Raw genomic sequence first — 14,308 nt, forward strand, 5'->3', positions numbered from 1 at the left:
TTCTTGCCTTCCACTTTTCAACTAATTACCCAATTTTGCGACACACAGGCTGCTTTGTCCTGCATGTTATCAAGACTGTTGCACCTGTACTCATCCAGGCAGTTGGGAATACTCCATCGCCCTCCTGACTTATGCATTATAGATGGTGCACAGGCTTTGACAAGTCAGCAAGTAGCCACAGTACTTGGATTCATAAATACAGCGGTGACAACAGCAGGTCAGAGACAAGGAATACTGTGGCACCTGACTCCATCTACAAGGCACAAGTCAGAAGCATGATGAAATAAGTGCAGCTCCAACAACACTCAAAGCTTGATACCATCCAGGACAAAACAGCCCATGTGACTGGCACCATATGCGCAAGCATCCATTCCCTCCTGCACTGACACTCAGTTGGTGCAGTGTGTACCATCTACAAGATGCACAGCAGAAATTCACCAAACATCCTTAGATAGCTCTTTCTAAACCCACGATCACTTTCATCTCAAAGGACAATGGGAGTTGACACACAGGGACACCATTGCCTGCAAGTTCTCCTCCAAGTCACTTACCATCCTGACTTGGCATATTATCTCACTCCTTCATTGATGCTGGATCAAAATCCTGAAATTCCCTTTATAAAGGCAATGCAGATCTACCTTTCAAGAAGGCAGTTCACCACCGTCTCACAGGCAACTATGGGCAAACAATAAATGCTAACCAGTAAACAGAAAGTATGATCCTGCTGCTGATGGCGAACAGTGCCTCGTGGACACCCAGTTGTGAGTTGCTAGATTTGTTTCAAGTCTATTCCATTCAGCACAGTGATGGTACCACACTACATGCGGGAGGGTATTCTGAAGGTGAAGACCAAATTTTTGTCTCTACAGGAACTGTGCAGTGTTAACTCTTAACAATACAGTCATGGGTAGATGCGTCTGCAACTAATAGATTGGTAAGGTATTTTTCCAGCGTTCTTCGTTTCAGATTTCCAGCATCTGCAGTGCTTGGCCTTTATGTGATAACAAGGTGTGGAGCTGGATGAACGCAGCAGGCCAGGCTGAATCAAAGAAGCAGGAAAGATGACATTTCAGGTCTGAACCCTTCTTCATAAATGGGGGAAGGGAAGGGGGCTCTGAAATAGATAGAGAAGGGGGAGGCGATGGTAGAAGGTGGATTAAGGGGCAGATAGTTGGAGAGAAGACAGACAGGTCAAGGAGGTGGGGATGAAGTCAGTACAGGTGAGTGTAGATAGCGAGTTGAGATGGGGGTTGGTCAGTGAGAAGGGAGGGAAGACAGACAGATCTAGGAGACGGTGATGAGATGTTTTCTGAAGAAGGGTCCCGAGCTGAAACGTCAAACTTCCCTGCTCCTCTGATGCTGCTTGGCCTGCTGTGTTTATCCAGCTTCACACTGTGTTATCTCAGATTCTCCAGCATCAGCAGTTCCTACTATACCTGCTTAATGTTGAAGGTTTTCTTGGGGCCTGGGATGGGAGTGCAGGGGAAGGCGTAGTGTCAGGTGTAGCACTTCCTGCAGTTGCAGGGAAAAGTGCTGGGGGTAGTGGGGCTAGTGGGGAGTGTGGAGCAGACGAGGAAGTGGTGGAGAGAGCGGTCTCTCCGGGAGGCAGTTAAGAGTGGGGAGGGAAGTATATCCTTGGTAGTGGGGTCAGACTGCAGGTGGCAGAAGTGGCGGAGAATGAATGCATTGAATCCGGCGGTTGATGGGATGACACATGCAGACAACGGGAATTCTGTCTTTGTTGTTATTGCAGGGAGGGGGTTTGAGGGCTGAGGTGGGGGAAATGCGAGAGATGTGATCAAGGGCGTTTTCGACCACTGTAGAGGGGGAATTGTGGTCCTTGAAAAAATGAGGACATCTGGGATGTCCAGGAGTGGAATGCCTCATCTTGGGAGCAGAAGAGATGGAGGTGAAGGATTTGGGAATAAAGGATGGCATTTTTGCAGGAAGGTGGGTGAGACGAGGTGTATTCTAGGTAGCTGTGGGAGTTGGTAGGCTTGAAGTAGATATCAGTTTCCAGGTGGTTACCAGAGATGGAGACAAAGAGGTCCAAGAAGGAGACAGAGGTATCAGACATGGTCCAGGTGAACTTAAGGTTGAGGTGGAAGGTATTAGTAAAGTGAATGAACTGTTCGAGCTCCTCGTGGAAGCACGAGGTGGCACGATGTAGTCACTGATGTAACGGAGGAAGAGGTGGGGGATTGGGCTAGTGTAACCGTGGAAGAGGGACTGTTCCACGTGACCTACAAAGATGCAGGCATAGCTTGGGCCCATGGCTACCCTTTTTGTCTGTTGGAAGTGGGAGGAGTTGAAGGAGAAGTTGTCAAGGGTAAAGACGAGTTTGGTTAGGTGGATAAGGGTGACAGTGCAGGGGGACTGGTCGGGCTTGTGGGGAGAGAAAGAAGTGGAGGTCTTTTAGACCACCTGCATGGGGACTGCAAGCATATAGGGACTGGACATCCACGAAGAAGATGAGGTGTTGAGGGCCAGGGAATCGGAAGTTTTGGAGGAGGTGGAGGGCATGGGTAGTGTTGGTGAGTTCCTGGACCAGGGGGGAGAAAATAGACGAGACAACTGGAGATAAGTTCAGTGGGGCAGAAGCAGGCACAGGCAACGGGTCAACCAGGGCAGGCAGGTGCCGCAGTTAGTGGCCCCAGCCCCACTTCTTCCTCCACTACAATGACGATGGCATCGGCACCAACTCGTGCTCCCACCAGGAGTTGAACAGTTCATCCTCTTTGCTAACACCTTCCACCCCAATCTTAAGTTCACCTGGACCATCTCTGATACCTCCCTCTCCTTTCTGGGCACCTCTGTCTCCATCTCTGGTAGCCAGCTGGAAACTGATATCTATTTCAAGCCTACCAACTCCCACAGAATACAACTCGTCTCAGCCACATTCCTGGAAGAATGCCATCCTTTATTCCCAATTCCTTCACCTCCGGCTCTTCTGCTCCCAAGATGAGGCACTCCACTCCCAGACGTCCTTGTTTCTCAAGGACTGCAATTTCCCCTCCATAGTGGTCAAAAACATCCTCAACCATATCTCTCTCATTTCTAGCTCCTCAGCCTTCACACCCCGCTCCCCGCAATAACAACAAAGGTAGAATTCCCCTCGTCCCCATCAACCTCTGGGTTCAATGCATCATTCTCCGCTACTTCTGCCACCTGTAATCTGACCCCACTACCAAGGATATATTTCCCTCCCGACCCTTACCTGCCTTCTGGAAGGACCACTCTCTTCCCGACTTCCTTGTCCGCTCCACACTCCCCACTGACCCCATCACTTTTCCTGCAACTGCAGGAGGTACAACACCTCACCCTCCACCAACCCCCTCAATCCCATACCAGGCCCCAAGAAAACCTTCAATGTTAAACAGATGTTCACCTGCACATCCACTAATGTGGTATATCGTATTGCTGTTCCCGATATGGCCTCCTCTACATTGGGGAATCAAAGCGGAGGCTTGGAGACTGCTTTGTGGAGCGCCCACGCTTGGTTCGTGACAAACAACAACACCTCCCAGTCGCGAACCAGTTCAACTCTCCCTCCCACTCTCACTCCTTGGATGACATGTCCATTCTGGGCTCCTCCAGTGCCACAACAATGCCATCCGAAGGCAGGAGGAACAGCACCTCACATTCCACCCTGCAGCCCAAGGGTCTCAATGTGGATTTTACAAGCTTCAAAATCTCCCCATGCCCAAACTCATCCCAAGACCAGCACATCTTGTTCCTGCCTTCTTGACCTGTCCGTCTTCCCTCCCACCTACCCACCCCTCCCTCCTCACTGACCAACTCCCATCCCAATTCCCCACCTACACTGGCTTCACCTCCTTGAACTGTCCGTCTTTTCTCCATCTACCTGCTTATCTATTCACCTTCTATCATTGCCTTCCCCTCTCTATTTATTTCAGAGTCACCTTTCCCTCCCCCATTTCTGAAGAAGGGTCTTGGCCCGAAACGTCAGCTCTCCTGCTCCTATGATGCTGCTTGGCCTGCTGTGCTCATCCAGCTCTACACCTTGTTATCTCAGACTCCAGCATCAGCAGTTCTTACTATCTCTTGGCCTTTGTGTCTTGGTGGTTCCCTCACCATCTGCTAAGACCATATCCAGCAGCTATACTTTTATGATTGGTCTAACATGTTCAGTACAGTGCTGCCAAGGCATTCTTGGTGCTGGGCTCTGAAATCCTGCATCTAGTGTGCAACCTTGCAACCCTCTGTTCTTCCTAAGCATCCTTAGGTCTAACCTACCCTACCAAGTACAGACAACAACAAAATTTAACATTTAGGAGGGTGTTACGCAGGGAGTTTTTCAGCATTGAGGCTATGGGTGCATCCAGAGTCAAAGTATCAGGCCAAGGATGGGAAAGGGAATCGCAGTTATTATAAACTCCCACATCGACCATGACTTGGAGGATGCTCTGAGCATGACAAGGGTGCCAGATTTACTCTGACTGGGTGACTTCACTGTTTGTGACCAAGAGTGGCTTGGTAACACTATTTGTGACCACATTGGCTGGTCATAAAGAACAGAGCTGCTAGGGCCTGCAGCAAGCGGTGAGAGAAACAAAGATGTGAAAATGTTACTTGAATTCACACTCAGCAATCCACTGTTGGAGACGCTGCAGCCTGCGGCTGCCACTTAAACCTGGTGGAGAAGAGGATGCCTTCACTGTGTTGTGTGGTACTATCCATGTGCTGAACGGAGCAAAACTTACACAGATTCAATACTGGGTCTACAGCATCTCATGGGTACCATCAGCAGAGTTGTATTCAAGCCCCCAACCCCCACAATCCCACATCACTACTCTATCATTGCCATAAAGCCAGGAGATCAACCCTGGTTCAATTAAGGGTGCGGCAAACCAGGAGCAGCAACAGACACCTGAAAAGGTGGTAGCAACTTGGTGAAGCTACAACAAGGGGCAGCTTGCATGCTGAACAACATTTGTGGAATGCAACGCACAGAACTAAGTGATCCTACAGGCAGATCGGATCTGAGCTCTGCAGTCCCACCACATTTTGTCTCAAATGATGAATATATTACAAATTGCACTGAAGGAGGAGGCCAGCATTCCAGCGCAAAATACAAGTCAAGCATTTGAAAGCATCTTTGACTAGAAGGGAAAGTCAAGATAACTGCCCTGAACATTGGGCAGATTGGACCAAGTATGTTACCACAGAGCACGAGCAAAACTAGACTCAGTGGAAACCAGAGGGAAAACTCTGCACTGGGTGGAATCTTATGTAGCAAAAAAGATAAGTCGTGGTTGTTTGAAGTCAGTCATCTCACCGCAAGACATTATTTACAGAAGTTCCTACGGAAGTGTTCTAAGCCCAACCATCTGCAGCTGTTCCTTTATTGACCACCTTTCCCATATGGCTTCAGAACTGGGGACACTCATCGATTTCACAATGTTCAGCATCACTTGTGACTCCTCAGTTGTGATTCCTGCGTGACTGTACAGATGCAGCAAAACCTTGGTAACATACAGGTTTGGGCCTGTATCATCCTCTAAATGGTAATGAAACTGTACCACTGCAAACTGAAGAGCTTGTGACAAAATATTTAAAACTTAAAAGATCCGTTATATACTTACAAGTAGTTCCATATGTGGTCATGACAACTTCCACAGCACAAGCAAGTAGAGATCCATGAAAAGTGGCATCGTTCAACAACTTGCTACAAAAAAAGTGGAAGAGATCATCTGAAAATATATCTTTATTCAAACAATGAATTGGTTTTCATGTTTTCTGAAGAAAATTTAAATAGACTTACCTAAAATTTTGGACAGAGAGACGTTCTTCTTCCTGCAAAATATAGCCCACAGATCAAACAAACTAAGGCACTGAACACAGCTTTCTGAAAGTATTATTAAAGCAATTAATCCCATAGCAAAGCAGTTGAATTGAACAGTGTAGAACGAGATCTGCAGTTTGAAAGCCTTGACCGAACAAAACAATTCAACCTGCTTCAGTTGACAACATCATTCTCTCAAGGCCTTCAATCTGTCCGTTTGATCACTACATTATTCTTGGTACTGCATCAAGACTGTCACTCTGAATGACTTAGCAGAATGATATTACAGTGGCTTGTTTCAAGTGAGATGTGCAACAGATACCTTATTTGTCTGTTGAAGGGATGTTAGAAAGTTTATTTCAGAATTAAACATTCTTAGGGTCTTTGTTCTAAATAAGTGTTTCCCTCAAGATGATAACATCTTTATTGCAAATTACAGTACATTTCTGGCACAAAATGCACAATATAATGGTATGATACTGCATAGATACATAACTAAGCTTAACATAATCTAACATCTAACACAATGCTGCTGTCAACTGAGCTGCGCAAGGCCCGTCGAGCAAGAGTGACCATAATACAGAATTCTTCATTAAGACAGTGAGGGGGACAGATAATTAAGGGATTAGTATCCGGAATCTAAATAAAGAAAATTTAGGTGGAGTGAGGCACAAGCTGGCCATGTTAAGTAACCCTTAAGTAATGTTTCCCCAGTTTAAGTGGTTAGCCTTTGGCAAACATTTAAAGAGTGCATGGGAGAATTGCAACAATTTTTCATTCCTGTCAAGTCTAAAATGAAAATGAGAAAGATGGCCCAATCACATCTAACCAGGGAAATTATGGATATTATTAAATCAAAGAGGCATACAGATTAGACAAAAAGAACCCAGCAGACCTGAGGATCGGGAGCAGTTTAAAATTCCGCAAAGGAGGACAAAGGGATTAAATAAGGACAGGGGGAAAGAGTACAAGATTAAGCTTGCAGATAACAAACAAACTAAGTATGTGAACAGAAAGAGAACAGTGAAGACAAAGCTTCAGTCAGAAACAGGCAAATGATAAATAATGGAGAATGAAGAGATGACAGACTAATTAAATACACACTTTGGTTCTGTATTTGCAAAGGAGGACCTAAATACCGTCCCAAAAATGTTGGGGTATCATGGTTTTGAGGGGGAGGAACTGAAGGAAATCAGTATTTGCAGGTAAAATGTTAAAGTGATGGAAACAAAGGTCAGAAATCCCCATAGTATATAATCTACATTTCAGTGTACTCAAGGAAGCAGACTGAGAAACTGCAAACATATTGGTGGTCACTTTTCAAGGTTCTATAGATTCGGGAATGGTTCCTATGGTTTGGAGGGTGGCTAAGGTAACTCCACAGTTTAAAATAGGCATGCAGTGAAAACGGATTTATAGATTGATTGGCTTGACATTGTCTCTTAACATTTTCTCCACAACCAATGAAAAAAAATCTAATAACAGAGCAATTGAAAAACGGTGACAGGATCAGACAGAAACGGCATGGATTTACGCAAGAGAAACCATGCTTGGCAAATTCATTGGATTTTTTTCAAGGATGTGACCAGAAGAGTTGATAAGGGGAGCTAGTGGGTCTGGTTAACTTGGGTTTTAAGATGGTTTTCTTTAATGTCCCACATAACAGCTTAGCTTAAAAGATTAAATTGTGTAGGATCCAGGGTAGTACATCAACATGAATAAAAAGCTGGCTGGTAGATGAAGTGGTAAGCAGTGACTAATGGAGTATTGCAGGGTTCAGTGCTTGCACCCCCTAGCTATTCACAACATACATAAATTATTTCAACTCGGGAAATAGGTATAAAAACTTCAAGCTTGCAGATGACACAAAGCTGAGTGGGAACGTGAGCTGTGGGGAGGATGCAGAGATACTTCACTGCGATTGGGAAAGATTGAATGAGTGGACAAATGCAGATAAATATGATGTTATCCACATTAGAGGCAAATCCAGGAAGGCAGATTATCTGAATGGTGGTAAAACAGGAAAGGGAACGAAACCTGTGTGTCCTTGTACACACGTCACTGAAAATAAGCATTTAAGTGCAGCAGGTGGTGAAAGCAGCAAATTTTATGTTGGCCTTCATAGCAAGAGAATTTGACTATAGCACCAGGGATGTCTTATACATCCACAATCGTACAACACCTTGCTTGGGCCACACCCACAGTAGAGCCTGTAGTTTCCACCTCTTTACCTGAGGAAAGATGTTCTGGCTACAGAGGGAGTGCAGTCAAAGTTTACCAGACTGATTACTGGGATGGGTGAACTGTTGTATGAAGACAAATCTGAACGTTAGGACTCTATTCACCGGGGCTTAGCAGAATGAGGAGATCTAAAAGAAACCTAGAAAATTCTAACATGCTTAGACAGGATAGTATTAAGAAGGGCATCCTTGATGTCTGAAGACATCAGAATCAGAGGTTGCAGTTTAAGGCTACAGAGCAGGCCATTCAGGACTGAAATGGGGAGAAAGTTTCTCACCAAAAGACAGTGGTGAGCCATTGGAATTCTCTGCCAGAGAAGAGAATTGAGATTGCAGTGAAAACATTCAATATTTTCAAGAAGGTGAAGTTAGATATGGTTCAGAGGGCTAAATGGATCAAAGTGCGTGGGGACAAGCAGGTACAGGATACCGAGTTGGATCATCAGCCATGATTATGTTAAATGATGGAGCAGGCTTGAAGGGCCAAAATGCCTCCTGCTCCTAAGTTCAATGTTTCTAAAGATCTTTTTCTTTTATTGATCTGATTTTCGAATGAAAAGGTATTTTGCATTGCTTTCCTGCTATCCAGCAATGGCTGTGGAATCGTGCATGCAGATGTTCCCTACCAACATTAAATAGCATTGTATTTAAGGTTAAACACAGTAATAATGGCCATTTGAATGATCTAGTGGAAGGTAAACAGGGTTAATGAAGTCATATTCTGGCAAGAACATCTTGGTGAGTACAGATGCAAAGCTGAGGGGTAAAAGAAAAATGAAATGTTCTAAGGACAATTGTTAAAAAAGCGTTCCCTGTTGATTATTGAACATTAGTGATTATGTTAGTACTTGAAATAAGACAATCTTGAAATAAAATCACCATAGTATTCAATGCTTATCAAATCATTTCACTTTAAAGCTCAGCCAGATTAATTTAGAACTGAAAATGCTACCAGATCATAGCTGAATCAGATGCCACAACTTATTGTTATATTATTTGTTCACGTATCATCGGCAAAAATCAACATTCGTTGGCATCCATAACAATGGCAGTGAGTTGCCTTCTTGAATCACTGTAGCTCATATAATACATCAACAGTTGCATAATTGTCAAAAAAAATTCATGACTTCTGACCAATCACAGCAAAGAAATGATGTGTGTAACTTTGAGGGAAATTGGCAAATGGAAACATTTCCATTTTTCGGCTGCCCATTTTCTTTTTAAAAAAAAAAATTCCCAGCTTTGCTCCAGTCATGATTCTGGTCTCTGGAACCACTCTTCTTTCCTCATCTTTCATTTCCATAGCAATTGAAACTTACCGACTTCAACATAGATTCCATAACCCTATAATACAAACGTACACCAAGCTTATATCGCTGAAAGTAAAAGAAAAGGAAAATGATCAAAACAAGAAATTTAAAATATATCAGATAAATATGTATAGCACTTTGTAGACAAGCAAAAACAATCAATACCTGAGAGCCTATCTCTGCCCATCCTTCTCCAACAGCCTGAGCAAAACTTTCCCGAAACTTATGGCCTAGATTCTCCACTCTATTGATAATGCCATTAGTAGGGTTCACTGTACAATTCTAGGGAAGTATAAAGATGTTCAAATCGTTATTCATGCAATGGAAAGCAACAGCACATATAAAGGAACAAAAACAAAGTTGTTGGAAAAGCTCAGGTCTGGCAGCATCTGTGGAGGAGAAAAAAAAAGAATTAACGTTTCGGGTCCGGTGACCCTTCCTCACTTCTGAGGAAGGGTCACTGGACGCGAAACATTAACTCTTTTTTTACTCCTCCACAGATGCTGCCAGACCTGCTGAGCTTTTCCAGCAAATTTATTTTTGTAGCACATATATAGAGCCTTTCAAACTGTCACTGAACTAAAGCAATGAGATGAGAGGGATCTAACAGAAATTATCACAGGTAATGACTGAAGTAATTGCAAGAACAAAGTGCAGAAAAATAAGCATTATTTAAAAGGTGCAAATTCCAATGAAAGAATACAAAAATCCTCCGAGCTAGAATATCTTAAATGTACAATCCACTATGATTTACATAAAATAAAGATCTAAATTCTGAAGTCAACAGCAAAGCCATTGCATTTGCTACTGACTTTGAAGAAAGCCTCCTTAAAGATCAAGCTAGTTACGTGGTGTGGATTTTATCTTTCCCACATTAATTTTCTTTTGGTGTCAGCTACACTGAACCTGTGGAATCCAGGAGTGATATCAACAGAGATAGTAAGAACTGCCGATGCTGGAGTCAGAGATAACACACGTGGAGCCGGAGGAACACAGCAGGCCAGGCAGCATCAGAGGAGCAGGAAAGCTGACATTTTGTGTTGGGACCCCTCTTGAGAAATCATTTGTTTAAATGGTCAGCAAACTTGTCCAGCAAGACAAAGAAGGCAAATACTCTGCCCCCACCCTCAGGTTTTAACAATAACAGCATAAAAAAATTGAAGTACATGCTCCTTGGGTGATTTCTAATTAATTTCCATTTCGGTGGGGAATTATTCTTGGCAACCTCCATATTTCTGCATTTAGCTGCACGTATACAGCCAGGGGTTAGTGTCAGCTTCGTAGCAATGATGGCAAACACCAACAATTTGTCATCATTATAATATAATCTGGGCTAATAACTACTGAGACAAATGAAAGATACCCATGATACATTTCTTGAAAGCTATAATGTAATGTAGTTATAAAGCCACAATTAAGAGGAACATGAAATAATAATACTTTAAAAATATTAAGAAATATATTTAGATGCTGTACGATATCTATATTTGTGCTGTGGTTGATTCACTCGCCGAGTTGGTTCATTAGTTTGCAGACGTTTCATTATCTTGCTGGGTAACATCATCAGTGCAGCCTCTGATGAAGTGTTGTGTTTTCCCGGTTGTTATTTAAATGCTGGGGTTCATTGGAATCGATTACCTGATTTCTGGTTTTTCTTTGCAGTGATGTGTACATAGGGTCTAATTCTACGTGCTTATTGACAACCTTCTTGGCGGAGAACCAGGCCTCTAGAAATTCCCGTGCTTGTCTCTGTTTGGCTTGTTCTAGGATCCTGACGCTGTCCCGAACAAACTGGTGGCTCTCCTTGTCTGAGTGTATGGTGGCAAATGAGTACTGGTTGTGTCTTTTTGTTGCTAGTTGCTGTTCATGTATTCTCATTGCCAGTTTCCTTCCTGCCTGTCTGCTGTAACAGGTGTCACAGTCCTTGCATGGAATCTTGCATATTATGTTGGTTCTGTCCATAGTGGGTAAGGGGTGTTTGGTTATTGTTAGCAATTGGCGAAGGCTTCATGTAGGTTTATGTGCTACTCTGTTGTCCAGTGGCCGGAGGATTCTTGTAGTCAGTTCAGATACGTTCTTGATGTACGTTAACATGACAAGTGTGTCAGGGCGTACAGTGTCTTCCTGTTGATATTTGTGTGACAGGCAACGTTGGACACAGCTGTTCAGGTATCCATTGTCTCTAAATACTTGGTGGAGGTATTCTTCATTTTGGTGTAGTCCTGGCTTGTTTGAACAGTGTTTTCACACAACTCTGTTTGCGGGTGTTGGGGTGGTTACTGTTGAAATTTAGGTCTTGATCCGTGTATGTGGCCGTTCTGTATACTTTGGTCAGAAATTTCCCGTTGGACATGCGTTCTACCATCACATCACATAGGTCTGCACATCACAACGGCTGCAGGACAGTGAAGGTAATGATTTACGGCGCCCACAAGTGGCTCCACAGATATGTGCCAAAAATCCCTATACCCAGACGCAACCAACGTACAGTGGTCAACAGACTTAGGATGAGCCATTAACATCAGTCAACAAAAAATCAAAACCAAGAAAAGAAAAATCCTATAAAGACAAACTAGCCAAACTAACCCACCAAAACAACAGAAAGATCAGACACTTGGATGAGAAATCTATCTGACAGAAAACTAAGAGACACAGAAAAGGCTGTACTAATATGTGGATTCAATTACAACCACAGATATGCTAACAAGACAGAATTCCTAGCCACACTAGAATCCAGACTGAAGATCAATGGTATCAATGAGGAAACATAACAAGCCATAAAGACAGTGATCCCGCCACTAACCAAAAGGAACGAACTTAACACTTTCAACACATCAGAAAGGAAGGCCCAAGAAGGACTGAAAAGACAAAACAGACATCACAATCCTACCAGAGGACAAAGGGCGCATTACAGTAATACTTAACAAACGAGACAACCTCACCAAAGCACAGATGCTACTGGCAGACACAAATATATACCGACCCGACACAGCAACTGGGAAATAAAATCTTCTACACACTCAAGAGACTCCATCAGACCAGAAAAAAAACCTCAACAATGCACACTACCTAAAAATGACACCTGAAAGGACAAACACTCCCTGATTCTCTGGCCTCCCAGAAGTTACACAAACCGGAGGTACCTCTCACATCCACACAATCTCTCTCTCACACGCACACCAACACACAGGTTAGCCAAGGAATTACAAAGACTAAAGCAACTCAACCCACTCAGCCCAGGAGTTCCTCAAAGACATAAGAAAAAACCATGATTGTCCTTTGATGTTACCGCCCTATCCACATTGATCGACATACCGCTAGCAAGAGAAACACTAGCAACACTACCGAAAGAACCGGACCCGAGCAAACACCAAACCACAGACAACATGCTGAAATTACTGGACCTATGCCTCACGACCCACTTTACTTTTAAATGGCCAGATCTATCAACAAATCAACAGGATATCTATGGGGTCATCCACCTCTGAACTAGCAGAAGCAGAGATAAAAGGCTTGAAAGCATGGCCCCTCCACAGATCCAACCCAAACTATGGATCTGATACATGGACAACACTTTCATCATAGTCAAATAGACTAAACTAGAAGAAACACACCAACTTACAAACAACATTTTCACCAACATCAAATAATTCAGAGAAGTAGAAACGTTCACATTCCTGGATATGATGGTAGATCGCACAGCCAAGGGGAATTTCTGACCAAAGTATACAGAAAGGCCACACACACAGATCAAGTCCTAAATTTCAACTGTAACCACCCCAACACCTACAAACAGAATTGTGTAAATACACTGTTCAAACGAGCTGCAACACACTGCAGCAACTCAGAACTATGCCAAAATATTGAATACCTCCACCAAGTATGCAGAGACCACAGATACCTGAACAGCTGGGACTGACATTGCCTGTCACACAAACAGAGATACAGTATACCCAGAGGTATAGTATAGAAGGGTCTAGGCCTGAAATGTCAGCTTTTGTGCTCCTGAGATGCTGCTTGGCCTGCAGTGTTCATCCAGCTCCACACTTTGTTATCTTATACAGTATACCCTGATACTTGTCACATTACCATACATTAAGAACGCATCTGAACTGACTACAAGACTCCTATGGCCACTGGGCATCACAGTAGCACACAAACCAACATCAACCCTATGTCAATTGCTAACAAGACCAAAAGACCCCTTACCCACCATGGGCAGAACCAACGTAACATGCAAGATTCCATGCAAGGACTGTGACAATCATTACCTCACACAGGCAGGAAGTAAACTGGCCACAAGAATACAAAAACACCAACTAGTAACAAAAAGACAATGACCAGTACTCATTTGTCTCCATTCATATGGATAAGGAGAACCACCAGTTCGACTGGGGCAATGTCAGGGTCTTAGGATAGGCCAAACAGAGGCAAGCACAGGGGTTTCTAGAGGCCTGGTTGTCCACCAAGAAGACCATCAATAAACACTTAGAATTAGACCCTATGTACACAGCACTGCAAAGAAACGCTAGAAATCAGGTAATCAACTTCAACAGACCTCAGCATTTAAATAACAAGCAGGAAAACACAACAACGCTTCACTGGAGAAAGCACTGGTGATGTTACCCAGCAAGGTAATGAAACATCTGCAAACCAACGAAACAGCTTGGCGAGCAACCCAAACACAGCACCCACAATCCGAGCTACAAGTCTACTCAAGAACCTTATCTATATTTGTAACCACCTCAGTTGTACAAGTAGATTCTGAAAGAAGCCAATGTCATACTCACAGATTATCAAGCTTAGATTTCAATTTGTAATAAAATTTAGCTAAAAAATTTTCATTTTGGAGGATAATTTTTCAAAGACACACCATGCACATATCTTATAGGTCCAGAACATATTTAACGACAAAACAGCAAAAACTGCCAATTAATGTTTTTCTTTTTTGA

General features: G+C 43.4%; 1 protein-coding gene across 1 annotated transcript in view; it reads right to left on the bottom strand.

The window, feature by feature from the left end:
• Window positions 1-14,308, bottom strand: part of rb1 (retinoblastoma 1) — a 174,754-nt gene that overhangs the window by 113,778 nt on the left and 46,668 nt on the right. Inside the window, exons 13-16 of the mRNA XM_048540579.2 lie at window positions 9,522-9,638; window positions 9,366-9,422; window positions 5,786-5,817; window positions 5,607-5,689 (exon numbers count right to left, since the gene is read on the bottom strand). Coding sequence (XP_048396536.1) covers window positions 5,607-5,689; window positions 5,786-5,817; window positions 9,366-9,422; window positions 9,522-9,638 — 289 coding nt within the window. The remainder of the gene's footprint in view (window positions 1-5,606; window positions 5,690-5,785; window positions 5,818-9,365; window positions 9,423-9,521; window positions 9,639-14,308) is intronic.

The sequence above is a fragment of the Stegostoma tigrinum genome, chromosome 12 (genome assembly GCF_030684315.1).
Source record: "Stegostoma tigrinum isolate sSteTig4 chromosome 12, sSteTig4.hap1, whole genome shotgun sequence".
NCBI classification, from domain to species: Eukaryota; Metazoa; Chordata; class Chondrichthyes; order Orectolobiformes; family Stegostomatidae; genus Stegostoma; species Stegostoma tigrinum.